The sequence below is a fragment of the Astyanax mexicanus genome, chromosome 5 (assembly GCF_023375975.1).
Source record: "Astyanax mexicanus isolate ESR-SI-001 chromosome 5, AstMex3_surface, whole genome shotgun sequence".
NCBI lineage: Eukaryota > Metazoa > Chordata > Actinopteri > Characiformes > Acestrorhamphidae > Astyanax > Astyanax mexicanus.
Genome location: NC_064412.1, coordinates 42,223,107 through 42,237,995, shown reverse-complemented (window position 1 = coordinate 42,237,995; position 14,889 = coordinate 42,223,107). Strand labels below are relative to the sequence as shown.

The 14,889-nt window shown below is 38.2% G+C and overlaps 1 protein-coding gene across 1 annotated transcript; it reads left to right on the top strand.

The window, feature by feature from the left end:
- desmb (desmin b) lies at window positions 1–12,026 on the top strand. The gene is made up of 9 exons (XM_007234554.4): window positions 1–644; window positions 2,344–2,404; window positions 3,098–3,193; window positions 4,167–4,328; window positions 5,063–5,188; window positions 7,137–7,357; window positions 9,085–9,128; window positions 11,017–11,105; window positions 11,912–12,026. The coding sequence occupies exons 1-9, from the start codon at window positions 58–60 to the stop codon at window positions 11,951–11,953; spliced, it is 1,428 nt and encodes a 475-aa protein (XP_007234616.1). The 5' UTR covers window positions 1–57; the 3' UTR covers window positions 11,954–12,026.
- The last annotated feature ends 2,863 nt before the right edge of the window (window positions 12,027–14,889 follow it).

Sequence of the window (14,889 nt, the reverse complement as noted above, 5' to 3'; positions counted from 1 at the left end):
CTCTTCCAGTCCTCAGTCCTCTCTCTCTCTCCTCTGGGGAGCGTGTCCGTATCCAGAATGAGCCGCTCCTCGTACGCCTCCTCCCAGTCCTCCTCTTACCGCCGCGCCTTCGGCGGACCAGGTTTTGTCACCCCACCCATGTCCCGAGTCGTGCTAGGCCGCTCCTCGCTGGGTGGCTCAGGGGGGTCCCATATCAGCTCCCGGGTCTACGAGGTCAGCAAGTCGTCTACCAGCTCCCCAGGCTACTCCAGCTACCGCGCCTCCTCCTATGGCATCCCCAGCCTGGCGGCGGGCGTGTCCCGCTCGTATGCGGCCGGCCTGGGCGAGACCCTGGACTTCAGTTTGGCTGATGCCCTCAACCAGGAGTTCCTGCAGACACGCACCAATGAGAAGGCCGAGCTGCAGCACCTGAATGACCGCTTTGCCAGCTACATCGAGAAGGTGCGCTTCCTGGAGCAGCAGAACCAGGCCTTGGTGGTGGAGGTGGAGCGGCTGAGGGGCCGTGAGCCCACCCGCATCGCTGACCTGTATGAGGAGGAGATGAGGGAGCTGAGGCGGCAGGTGGAGGTTGTCACCAACCAGAGGTCCCGCGTAGAGGTGGAACGTGACAACCTGGCCGACGACCTGCAGAAGCTTAAGATGAGGTGAAGGGGGTCGGGAGGTCAGGAATGACTATTGGTTGAATTCTAAATGTTTAATAATTTACAATAATGGTGAGATTATAGGGCAGGACAATAATTTGAATAAAAAATATATCAATATATAGCTAAAGGATATGTTAGATATTGTATGTTATATTTGAATATATTGCTGCTTTAATGTGATTTTTAAAATGGGTTAATCAAGATCAGTACATCTTTTCATACAGAATCTGTCAGAGGGAATCTTAGTAGATATGCCTGTGCTTCTGTCAGAAACCTGTAAAGAACATTTTTATGTGGCAGTGATTTTCATATTTTACACTCTTCCTACTCTGATATATAAATAGGTTATATGTACACCAAGTTTAATATAAAAGCAAAATGTAAGTTTGAAGGTGGCTGCTTACTATTCTTAAAAAAATGTATAAATTGAAATTAAATGTAAAGGAAACAATAATTTATGTAACAAAAATGATGTAAGAACAAAAATATATCAAATATATATTTGAAGAATATCAAGCTAATTTTTTTACAATTTTGCTCAGCCGTAATATGAGTTCTTAAACACATTTCTGATATTTAAGTATTCATAATTTACAGCATCTGTCACTAACTGTCTGCCATTAAAATGTGCGTAACTTGAATTGTCAAATACATTTTTCAGATATGTGGAATGTTGGCCATATCACAGCAAAAGCGTGAAAGTATGGTTCATTCTAAGGTTCATTCTAAAAGAGTGTTAGAGATGTCATTGGTCACAAGGTTATCACAGGCCAAAGTTATTTTGGTACAGCTGTCTGTAACAGGGAGCAACAGGCTGAGAGAGAGAGAAAGAGTGTGTGATGCGTGTGTCAGTATGTGTTTATATTAACAGGCTGCTTGTTAGCCAGTGGATAAAGCCTATGCTATATTTAGGCAGGGCCCTTGAGCCCTGGTCACTGCTCTGAATGCTCAGTGCCAGAACAGGGCCCACAGGACGCTGCCCACAGGATGTTGCCCACAGGATGCTTTGAGCTGGATGTATTATTTTCAGTCCAGCAGTGACATTGGAGCACTTATATGCTTGATCTGCTCATACCAGCACAACATGTGCATACAATGAAATGCCAAAAGTCATGGGAAGCAGTATGTAAATTGATTATAAAGGAAGTATTTTAACATATGACATGTAACAATCCTCTATGAACTGTGTGGAGTACCTTATTGAAGGCATTACCACCCATAGTGGACATTGCAGTGGGTGGTAATGATGGTGACCAACAGCATCTGGCTACAGAAATCACATCAGTCTTTCACATTAATCATTCCCACACATATATCCCACTGGTCTAGTTACATTTGGCATGTCATTGTATATGGCAACATATCAGATTATTTGAAGCATCATTAGTAAAAATGAAAACATCAAGGAAATCTGCCTGAAGACTTAAAGGCTCTGTGTGTATAAAGGAAGTTGTTGACACACATACTTACACACACACACACACACGCAGAGACACACACAGTTTACATTCCTTCAGCTTTTCTTCCTATTCAGGACTTAGTATCAGGACACCCCGCCCCCTTGTAGATGGAGAAGTTTGAATATGAAAAAGAGCGAGTGTGAGCGAGCGAGTGAGCGTCTGCCCCTATAAAAGGAGAGGAAAGACGTGTCCTTTTGTAAATAAAAGTCTGATATCTGTGTTCTGTGTTGTGTCTTCAGGCTTCAGGAAGAGATCGCACAGAGGGAGGAGGCAGAGAACAGCCTGGCAGCTTTCAGAGCTGTACGTATTACTCTTATCCCCTAACAGCCCAACATCTCATCTTCAGCTTCACCACACTTACATAGCTTATATATGAATTAGAATGTATGCTTTGTGTTCTGTTCACATTACCAGATTTAAATCAGATTTTTTGGGGCTGTGTGGACATGTCAAATGTCAAATCTCTGTCAGTTTTGTTTATTGTGTTGTGAGTGAAGCCAAAGCAACCAGACTGAGACAAATCTGTACAAATTTACTTATAATCACATTTTAAACCACCTCCATATGTGGTTTGGATCTGATTTGCAAAAAATATTCTGGATCCAATCTAGATATGCAAAAAAAATGTTTTTGAGCTGGCAGTCTTAACATTTGAAGCTTCATTAATCAATTCAGATTTTTTTTTTATCAGCTATCTCGTGGAGCTGTATTTGTCAGCTGTATTATGCATGTCAGCTCTGTCACTAACCAGTGCTGTCTGATTCATGTAAAGTATAATGCCTAAAAGTCACATATGTATCCAATATAGGACCACATATGGAAGTAACTTAAATCTGATCTAAAAAGATTGAATTGGAGATCTGTGTGAATCAATGCAGCCTGCTAATATCTAGGGATCCAAGCACCTAGTATACTAACTTTTTTCACTGTAGTTTGTAACAGTACAGCCCAGTAATGTCATGAATCTGACAGCGACATTTCTTATGAATGCAGGATGTGGACGCTGCCACGCTGGCCCGTCTGGACCTGGAGAGACGCATAGAAACCCTGCAGGAGGAAATTGCCTTCCTCAAGAAGATCCACGAAGAGGTAAGAAACATATTTGTGTTACTACCTTTGTGTAATACTTCCATCATCAATTACCTTTTTAGAGGCTTTGTTTTTTAAATGCTTTAGGAAAGTCCTGTTTCACAGTTACCAAGAGCAAGTAAACAAATATTGGTGTGAATTCTGGAGGTGGCAAAAAAGAGACAGAATCACTAGTGTGATAAAGATGTGCCTATAAATCAAGAGACTTTGACAATGTGTCTTAATGGGTATCCATCTATGAATGCGCTTTTGCCATTCCAGTATAAATGGGTGTCAGTATGAAGTGATTTCTATGCCACTCTACTAGACAGTGTTTCAAAAGGTACACTTTCCAATAGAGAAAATGGGATGTATAGGTTTTCCTACAGGTGAGAAAACATAATATAAGTGCCTTGTTAGGTTCCTATCTATGGAATAAATGCTCACCAGGAGATGTAATGTGATGTGGTACCTTATAGGTGCCCTCACAATGGCATAAACTGTATTTGATAGTGAAAGACAAAGTGAATCATTGTCAACAATGTAAAAAAAGTTTGAAAATCTCATTCTCATTTTTAAACCTGCACCCACTGTTTAACTGTTTAAGTTTTCACTTCCCGGCTTTTTGGCTACGATGAAGTGCGATGTCTGTTCTTATATGCTGAACACCTGAGATGTCCCTTAAATGATAACTGCATGTTAAATTGATTGAATGTTTTAAACAGGGCGCTAATAGGCAGTGATTGCTCAGTAGGTAGATCACCAGGTGATTTTTTAAAAGGGTTGTAGGTTTAAATCATGGGTCGGTAAGCTGCCACTGTTGGGCCCGGGTGTTGCAATGATGTATATGCACATGTGTCTCTGAGAATGTCTGTAGAATTTCCTATAATGACCACAATTATAATGTAATATTAATTAAACTCGAATTTCATTAAACTTTTTACAACTTTATAAACCTTTTTCTCTCTCCTTCTCCCTTTCTCTGTATCTTTAGGAGATTCGTGAGCTGCAGGCCCAGATGCAGGAGACCCAGGTCCAGATCCAAATGGACATGTCCAAGCCCGACCTGACGGGTGCTCTGAGAGACATTCGTTCCCAATACGAGGCCATCGCCGCCAAAAACATTGCAGAGGCTGAGGACTGGTACAAGTCCAAGGTGACAGACATACAGAGATAGGGATTAACTTAATCGCTGTATGTTTTGTACAGAAAACCCATTGACTTGAAATGCACTTATAATATTAGGACAATTTGCAGGTGCTAAAGCTTGAATTAACATGATTTCTGATCTGATTACCATGTATAAGTAAACACGTTAAACTGGTTAAACGTTCCCTCCTAACAAAGCTGTGTTGTGGATGATCTGATAAGAAAATATTAGCAATTTAAATACATCTCCTGTTAGCACTTGTGACAGGATTTTTACTTAATTTTCACTGAAGCGTGTTCAGTTAAGCCGTGCAGGCAGTGTACGGTACATATAATCCAGCTGGTGCTGTGACTCATCAAGGCGTTTTAGTGTTTACACTACAGTAATAATGTGGTCATAGGCGCCTCTGATTACTTGCAAATTTGATCAGATTGATCAGATTCGAGATGCACTGTTTCCCATTATGCTTTATTCTTTATGCTGGACACGTGCGATCCGATCCGATTACCCTGGAATTAGTTAATGCCAGTTGTGAATATGGCCTTACTAATGATGGTCATTACCCAAATTTTCCAGATACTGGAGCAAATAGAGATCACTTCTCTAAATAAACTACAGTGATCCAGTATATCTAAAGTTTAGGCTTGACTGGAAAGTATATGAATTTTATGGGGGCTCTGTGCATAAGAAACCAAAAAAAAAAACAACACAAATCCTTATTTTGTCTGTTTAATGCACAGGTATCAGACCTGAATCAAGCAGTGACCAAGAACAATGAAGCTCTGAAGCAGGCCAAGCTGGAGACCATGGAGTTCAGACACCAGATTCAGTCCTACACCTGCGAGATCGACTCGCTGAAGGGCACGGTGAGTCTAATACACACCCCATCAACATACAGAACATACCATATTTACACTACTTAAAACCTGGATTAACCTTATAGAACAAAGTTGTAGCATCATCACAGTTTGTAACAATTTTTGGTTAATAGATGAATGTTAGATCCTTCTATTAGTCAGGTTTTCTGGATGTGTTTAGAATGTTTTTATTTATTGCTTTTAAATACTTGTGTCAATTGTTTTATTTTTAGTTTTGAAAATGTTAAATTTAAAGTTTCTATAATCGTAGTATTCTTTTGATAGTAGAAGTGTAGATGGATGGGATGTTTGATTACTGAAGTTTTGTAGGTATTTAAACTTTCTCGATCCACAGTGTTGCCTGGGTACGGGGATTATGCCATGAAAAGGCATTACCACCCACAGTGGACAGTGCAGTACATAGTTTATTATTTATAGGCCACTATCACCTTCGTCTGATCTAAAGTCACCACCGTCAGAGGGAGTTTTATTTGTTATTAATGAATATGCTTACAATATGTTTTTTTTTCAGTGCTGGTGTAAAGTATTAGTCACTTCCAATACAAAAATATGTTTGTTAAATAAAAAACCTTTTTACTGTTTAGGCCTAACTTAACATTCTTTGATGTTAGATCTTTATAAAAGTAGTTCATCATGACAAACAGCATTAAAAAAATTACCAAAATAAATATTCAACATTTAACAGCATAGTTGTGTAATTATAATGCCTGATAATTATTTAAAAAACTAAATACATATACAGACAAACCAAGTCTCCCTGAAGCTGCGGGAGTCTCCTGTATTTCGGTAGCAGCTCCCTGATGCCCGCGAGTCACATATAATCTCTCGGAATTCAGAACGAGTGCCACAAACGCGCTCACAGGCGACAGACTTTTTTTCTCTTATCGCGTGTGGGAAGGAGAGAGAGAAAACAGAGAGGGTTCTGATTGGCCTGTTCTCTGCAAAGAGTCTGTGAGACAGCCAATCAGTTTTTAGTGTGGGCGGGCAGTGTTTTTCCCCCTCCCGGACGGGATTTGTTCAGATAGTGAGAGAAAGCAGATCATGGCGGAGGCAATATTAATGATTATTGTAATATGATATGAAATGTTTTTGATTTTGTGCAATTTCTTGTGATATTGTTACTGTCAATTTTTGTCAAATAAAAAAAAAAAAGCATAGGCAGGAAAGCAGAGGCAGGGCCTTCCAAAAAGAAAAAAGATATAACTCATTTTATTTCAACTCTGAATACTCTAAATTTTATATATATATATATATATATATATATATATATATATATATATATATATATATATATATATATATATATATATATAAACCGTAAAATTAATTAATATAAAGTTAAAGTTTAATTTGGTGAGTTGGTTGATTTTTTTTTTTTTGGCCTGGGGGGGTGGGAGGGGGGCCTCCCTGAAATCAACTTTTGCAACTTGGGATGTCTGCATATAGAAAAAAGAGGCTATTTTATTGCACCAGTACATTTCTAAACAGCCAAGACTAGTCTATAATGATAGATTTTCTTTTTCAAAATTAAAACGGATTAATTCATTATAATTATTGGAGGATTAAACTGGTGAAGTCAAAATGACCCCAAAAATGTGGATTTTAAACTTCTAAATGGCTGCACACCATTCTAAAAAAGGAAAATTAAATGAAATTAAAAAAATGCTGCTTGATAAAAACGAAATTTCAATTGTTCTCATTTTTCATACATATATACAACAAGCAAGCATGGGCGGGTTAGCTTGTTATGCGCAGAATTAATTTTTTATTTTGGTGACATGTTACATCTGGGTCTTCTGTTTAAAATATCTGTATTTTGTGATATTACCATATATATTCACAGGAAAACAATATAACATTTTTCAGTATTGCTTAGCCTTACATCATATTGTTATTGTTTTATGTCTAATCTTTGTATCTTATCCTCGCCCTTCAGAACGAGTCTCTGATGAGGCAGATGAGGGACATGGAGGACCGTCACGGGCGCGAGGCCTCTGGATTCCAGGACACCATCACCAGACTGGAGGCTGAGATCGCCAACATGAAGGATGAGATGGCTCGCCACCTGCGCGAGTACCAGGACCTGCTCAACATCAAGATGGCCCTCGATGTGGAGATCGCCACCTACAGGAAGCTGCTGGAGGGAGAGGAGAGCAGGTAGGACAGAGCCTGAGGAGCCAGCATTACCACTTACTTCCAGTGGTGTGAAAAGTCACATTTTCACATCCATTACTCAGGTGTAAATATAAATACTAGGGTTTTTAAATACTTCTGTAGAAGTTAAAGTATCAAGTAAAAGTACTGAAGTAAAATTGTAAAAGTACTGGTTTTAAAACTACTTAACATATAAAAGTAAAAGTAATTTATGAGGAAAAGCTTAGGAGCCTATAGTGCACTACCCCCGCTCCCTAAAACACATTTTACTAAAAGCCAAAATGACTATGTTAACTATGTTGTAGTAAAATGTTAATATTGAAAAAATTGGGATGCACTAGGCCCCCTGTTTTAGGCACCAAAGCATATTACACTACTCCATTTATCTCAGCAATATGAGTGTTTTTACCCAAAACAAAAAAAAGCACCACAGATGATTTTTACAGATGCAAATAAACATACATACAGTAGAACCTAACAAGGATTTCTCATTTGTAACTAAGTATGTTATATCCTGTGAGCCAAGCTGAAGAACAAAGTGTAGTTTCTCCAGATTTCTCCTGGATGCTCCTCAGCCAGCATGTGTATATTATGTTCAGTTCTGTCAGCAGCTCACCTGATTTACCACATTTACCAATTTACCAAACCAGGTGTTGATATGATAAGAACTAGAAATAACTCTATTAAACTCAGATGAGGAGAGATTAGGAGATGTTTTAGGGAAACAGGGCTGTAAAAGCTCTGCTTTTTGTAAAATTGCTGTTTGTTTTTATTGTAATGCTCAGTGTTTTACTGAGCTAATAAACACTTACTTCACAGATAAGACACTTATTCTTTACTGAAATTCCCACAGGTGCCTAAAACATTTGCACAATACTGTATGCCCATTGAAAACGAATGTATTTTAGTAGATTGTAAATATGTTAAAGAAGCTTAGTTGGTCTCTGCACAGATAATTTTCATACTAAGCTACATACGTCTGCTATGTTCTTGTTGGAGTGTGGGTGTGACGTGTGCAGGTGTGATAGGATAACATGTATAAACCAATAGGGTGTCGGAATGGTATACGTTTATACTTTTCATGCAATCACAATCAGATTCACTCTGGAGGAAGAGAATTATCTGGATCATTTTTTAATGATGAGTCATAATGAAAACAAGCTGAAATGAATCAGGAGTAACAGAATTGTAAGAAGTAGAAAGTTCAGATAATTGTGTGAAAATGTAAGGAGAAGAAGTAATTTTTTTTCTGAAAAGTAAATACTCCAGTAAATAATAGATTGATATAAATTTCTTTCTCAAATATTTGTACTTTGTTACTTCACACCTACAGGGACTTCATTAACCCTCTGATTATCTTTAAGATCAATCTGACCCCTAAAAAAACTATACACAAGCCCACATCGCACAACCAGACAGAACTGTCTGGAGATGAAAGTGTTGATATTTCAGTACCTGTAGGACGAGTTACAAGAAGAAGAAGAAGAAGAAGAAGATCAACAACAACAATAAAAAGAATATCAGATAGCAATATAGTTAACCATAATTTTTATAATTTCCTGGAGGTTTAAACTGCTGCAGTTAAACTGACCCCAGTGATAAATAATGATAGTACATTTGAGGAGATTTTGAGGAGGTATATAGCCAACACCTTGTTTTCATAACTTTTATTAACTGTAATTATTTTGCTATGTCTTTGTTAAAAGTTTTTTCTTTTCTTCACCCAATAGGATCACACTTCCCATGCAGAGCTACTCCACCATAAGCTTTAGAGGTAAGAGAATTCTTATTACAATATATCAGTATCTAAATCACTAAACACACCACACGGGGGCGCTGTGCTCCTTTTGTACAGAGCCAGCAGATGAGTGAAATGCAGGTTACAGGTGTAGGATTGTTAGCTGTAAACAGAGGTGAACATGTTAAAATGCCCCCAACTCAGACAGGAAGCCACCCAGTCATGTATGAGTTTAAGTTCAGTAATGTAGTCTTCCGTTTTCTTAGACAATATATCCATATAGCACTTTTTGTGTCTGCAGGATAGTTGTTTACATTTACTACAAACACTGTAACAATTCATTTAGCAATTAGCATTTAGCATGAATTCTAAATAAACACATTATTACACATAGAGGAATATTAATCTTCACTTTAAATAACTTTTTTTCTACGTTTATAGTTTTATTTGATGATAGTTAAGTTAAATAATTATTTTAAGAGGTTAAAAAACAATTTTAAGTCTCTGAGTTGCAAAAGTGCATTTAATTGTTATGTCTATTTTCATAAAAAATATCAAACAATTTAAATTATTGTGACGTTTGAGATCAAGGACATCACACCCTGTACACTGTTTTATTTTTACAGAACTGAAGACTCTTATTGAATGTTCAACAATAAAACATGTATTTTTCACAGTATAAGGCGCACATAAAATCCTTTAATTTCCACAAAAATCGTCAGTACGTCCAGTACGTCTTATGTATGAAATTTATCAGTCAGGTTGTAAGGAGCAGTAAAGCCACTCCACTGAAGTGCAGCGTTATACAGGAGCTTCAGTTTAGTTCTCCAGCACTGAGATGTTAACCGCAGCTCTAGCTCTTTCACCCTTCAGAGGTGTGTATATTGGACTGTAGGTTGCGTGTTTACCGTGTTAAAACAAGCTGTTTGGGATGAACCGCTAGCTGATAGCGCCCTGGCTAACACTCAGAGTTCCTCAGTGTAGCGCTGTCTATCAGATAGCATAAGTCGCTAACCGCAGCTGGAAATCTTAGCTTACTGTAAATGAACGAAAGCACTTTACTCACCCAAATAAACAGTTTTCAGAAGAGAAGACTGTGTAGATTTATATATTATATATACAGTATTGTGCAAATGTTTTAGGCACCTGTGGGAATTTCAGTACAGAATAAGTGTCTTATCTGTGAAGTAATTGTTTATTAGCTCAGTAAAACACATTACAGCATTACAATAAATACAAACAGCAATTTTACAAAAAGCAGAGCTTTTATGGCCCTGTTTTCCTTAAAAGATCTCCTAATTTAATAGAGGTATTTCTAGTTCTCATCATATCAACACCTGGTTTGGTAAATTGGTAAATGTGGTAAATCAGGTGAGCTGCTGACGGAACTGAACATATTGTCGCTGTCCAGTGAAAAGCAAGTATCTCCAAAACAGCAACTTTACAGGCGAGAATTAAAACCTTCTTTCAATGAACATCAATGAAAATAGAGATAATTTAAGGACATTTTGGAGAGTATCCATTTGTACGTTCATCAATAAATTTTGACACAGTATAAAGGATAGCTTGTTTGTTCAAATTATGTAGTAAATATGTAGTATCTAATATGGAGATACTTGTTTTTCATTGGACAGCAAAGATATACACATGCTGGCTGAGGGCATCCAGGAGAATTCTGGAACTACACTTTGTTCTTTAGCTTGGCCCACAGGATTTTAATAATAAAGCCTAAAAATGCTGCCTTTCAAGCAGGATTCTGAGAAAGGAAGGCAGCTGCTAATTTCCCAGTTTAGTAATCTAGCCCTCTCTCATCAATTTACAATAAATCAAATACAGGTTTAATTTAAATTTAGTAATTTTTGTAATATCTGTTACTTGTAGCTGTACATTACAGGTTTAATTTAACCCCTTGTTTGCCTTACAGAGACCAGTCCAGAGCACCAGCAGAGGGCGTCTGAAATGCACTCAAAGAAAACTGTTCTTATCAAGACTATTGAGACCCGGGATGGAGAGGTAACACACACACACACACACACACACACAAGCAGGCATTGCAAATAGATACTGGTGCCCACCATACACAGATTCCGCGATGCTCCTAGACGAAATGCAATCATGTGCATTGTGATTTCCTTTTCAGCATTTCAGCGCCACACAGTGGAATACATTGCCGTTGAGCTGATTGCATTTTAAGTGCAATTTCGACACAAATTCAGTGTTTCGTTTTAAAAATTTAAGTTTTTGTGAATTGTTTTTCAATAAAGAGATAAAGTGAAATGTGATGTATTGTAATAGGGGTTTTGCATTTCATTTTGGCACCTATTCTACATGTTAGTGAGGAACAGAAATGCATCTTGTGGATTGCATTTACATTATTCCACGACAGTGTTTGTTTACAATTTGGCTCTAATTTCTCTTTATATATGGGTAGCCCACTGGGAACCACTAAGTTTTGTCTACTGCCCCATATTTAAATGTCGGTGATGGGACTAGATGTGACTCATTAAGGTGAGCTGTATGGATAGGGACAATGTGGGAACAACACCAGTGACAACACCTATACAAACCCACTCAAAGCCCAGGCTCACCTGGAAGCCACCTAGCCCACGTTCCACTGATGTAGGCACCACATAAGCATGTGGGCTAGGAGAGACTGATTGAAGGCATAATTGAATACTGGTTGGTTTGATCATGTTTCAGCCTGACGGGCTCACCGCAGATTCACTACGAGACATTATGAGAAATCCCACAAACCATCTAATGGCACAGGCCGCTGTATTTATCTCTATTAATCTGAGATGCTCTCTTCTGCTCTACAGGTGGTGAGTGAGTCCACACAGCACCAGCAGGACATCATGTAGAGCTGCAACCAAGGAGCTAAACCACAGCATTCATCCCTGAAGAGTTTTAATAAAGCATTAGGCTATGCCTTCACTCCCTGTGCTTTTTTATTTTTAATTCCAAACACAGCTTATCAGTGACACGAGCACACTGCTTCCAGGTGAGGAACAGGATGAGAGGGTTTATACTTTTTTTACATAGAGATGCACCGAAATGACCATTTTTGGAACAGAATGAAATATTAGTGCTGCCACTGATTAAAGAAATCATATCATTAGAGAAAATACTGCAATATAATCTAAAATAAAACATAAATTGTTCTATTAACAATTGTTCTAAATACAATTTTCAGTCATTTTTCAGCCAAACAATAAAAGTGCATTTTTTGTGATTTTTGTCCGAATGGTTGTCAGATTTTCGGTGCATCCCTACTTTTTTTATTTAACTACTTATGTAAACATCTGTCTATATTCACTCTGTAGCCAGAGTGAGGGAAACTGAGGGAAAGAGAGACTGGGGGATTGAGGAAGAGGCGTAGAGGGATGGACACAGGTCAAACGACAGGGCGGGGACAGTAATGTAGGTAAATAAAGGGGAAAGAAGAAAGCATTAGAGTGGGACAGAGTGGAAACAGAAAATAAAAAACAAGACATGACATTTGTGATGAGGACACTACCGTAAAGAAAAAAAGAGAATAAATGAAAGATGCATTAACCACTGCAACCTGCTGGTGCACCTGTTTTTTGCATACAATTTGCAACACAAAAAACACCTTTTTCCCCAAAAGTGTTTGTAACTTTATATGATATATGAATACGAGAAATAAATGGCAGTTATGACTAAATCAAGTAAATAATGACCAAATAATGACTTAATTATCTGTCTACCTACATTACTAATTTATAACTTCAGCAGTACGATTGCCACACTTTAGCATCCCTTTCCCACACTTTGCTAAATTGTGGCCGTGTGTTATCTTCACCAACTATTGATTTACATATATTGTATATAAATTAATGTGGTATATTCCAAACTTGGAATGAATGAGTGGTGTAAATGTACATACTTCTGGTTAAATAGGAACGCGATTGTGTAAGCAATAGTGTGCACAAATCAAAGTAATGCAATTTACAGAAACGACACAAAAGGCATTTTGGAATGACATAGTTTATCATAATATCCAGGCCCATACAAACACATGCTTTATTAATAATAATAATAATAATAATAATAATAATAATAATATGGTAGATTGTCATTAAGTTTTATGGCCTGATAAGAACTGTTCATAGCTCTTTGTGCCCAAACTCTGATGTCAGACAGGACATAGTAAATAAAGCTCTCATCAAATAAATAAACAACCAAACAAATAAATAAATAAACACATCGATCCACATGTCCAGCTGGGCTCAGGCTCCTTAAAAAAATTCAATATAAAAAGAAAGAGAAAATTATTGGCCGCCACAACAAAATCAACCCAAAAGCCAAATAAATAGGAAAGGCAGTGTGGAGATGGCTGTAATAAATGTAATAAATGTGCATATGCTTTGTACAAACAGTAGCATAAACAACGGCTCGGCCGAGACATACAGTGAGGACTAAGACTAGGTTTAAAAAAATTGATTTTCTTTGTTTAAATGGTCTGATGTTGATTCATATAAACCCAGGATTGTTAATATAAGTCTCTTTTGGACAAAAACGTTCCTTTTCTTTTTTTCGAACTGGATTAATTCTTCACTTTAGATAACGGTAGGTTAAGAGTTTCTTCTACAACATTAGCTAGTTCTCTCAAAATCTCTCTTTATATCTGTTATTGGAACTGCAATATCCTATAAACAGAGGATGCATCAGCCTATTTTTGGCCTGCTGGACTGTGGGGCTTCTTACAGCGTGAAGTTTAATCACAACGTCTGGAGCCTCTGGGCTCTGAGCCTGCTATCTTCCCAGCCTGCCCTGAATGACACCGTCATTGACGTAAGCATAGACCTACAAGGCGTCATCATAGACGTTAGATGGCACTGCAAATTAAAAAATATATATATTAAAAAAACACAGCAATGAGTGAACAGCTTTGGGGAAAACAAAACAAAAAAAATACAAAAAATCCTGCATTTTTGTATTTTCTGAAGGGTTTGTAAGTTCAGCCCGTAAGTCTTCACATCAAAGTTCTCACACTCTACAGCTGGTCCTTGGGTCGTACACAGTCAGGTCCATTCTTTGACAGTTCGCACTGTTCCGGCTGTCCCTGAGTAGCTCTTTCTTCTTCTGCTTTGTCTCTAATCCTCCTGTGCCCGTCTCCACCAGCCGCTGACAGTCCCGGAGAGGAGCAGTGGGTCTGCGGTAATATGGCTCTTTCCCCTGCAGCCTGTTTGAATTGAGGCCAAGGAGCAGATTCTCCTGAGACAACCTCCCGCTGGAGCCTCCCCAAAGACAAAATCTCCACCCCTACTATACACAGCTATTTGGTACAGTCCAGGGCAAGAATGTGGGATACATCACAGTACAGACACAGATGAACAGGATCCACAGAGTTACAGTGACAAGTTTGGAGCTTAAACAGCTGAGAAATCTTTGAATCTACATTTTTATTCATTTACTTGAGTTAAAATTACATGATTTTTGATCAATTTGAAATATTCAATGGCATAATTAACTTGAATTTTAAAAAACTGCTGCTGTGAAAAAAATGAGAAAAAGTGTGGTCCAGTAGACAAAGGCGTTATCACTATGATCTGAGGATTGCTGTTTTTAATCCTGGGTTATGCTGCTTCTCCATCAGCAGCCGGAGTCCGAGTAAAGGCAATAGGTCATGCTCTCTCCGGGTGCATTTAATGCCGCTCTTCCTTCACATCACTCCCAATGCACTCCTAGATGCTGCATTGGTGGAGGTTGGAAGTTGGAAGCTTGCACTAATACTCAGTGCTCCTAGTGTTGGGTGTATTACTAGTGAATGAGG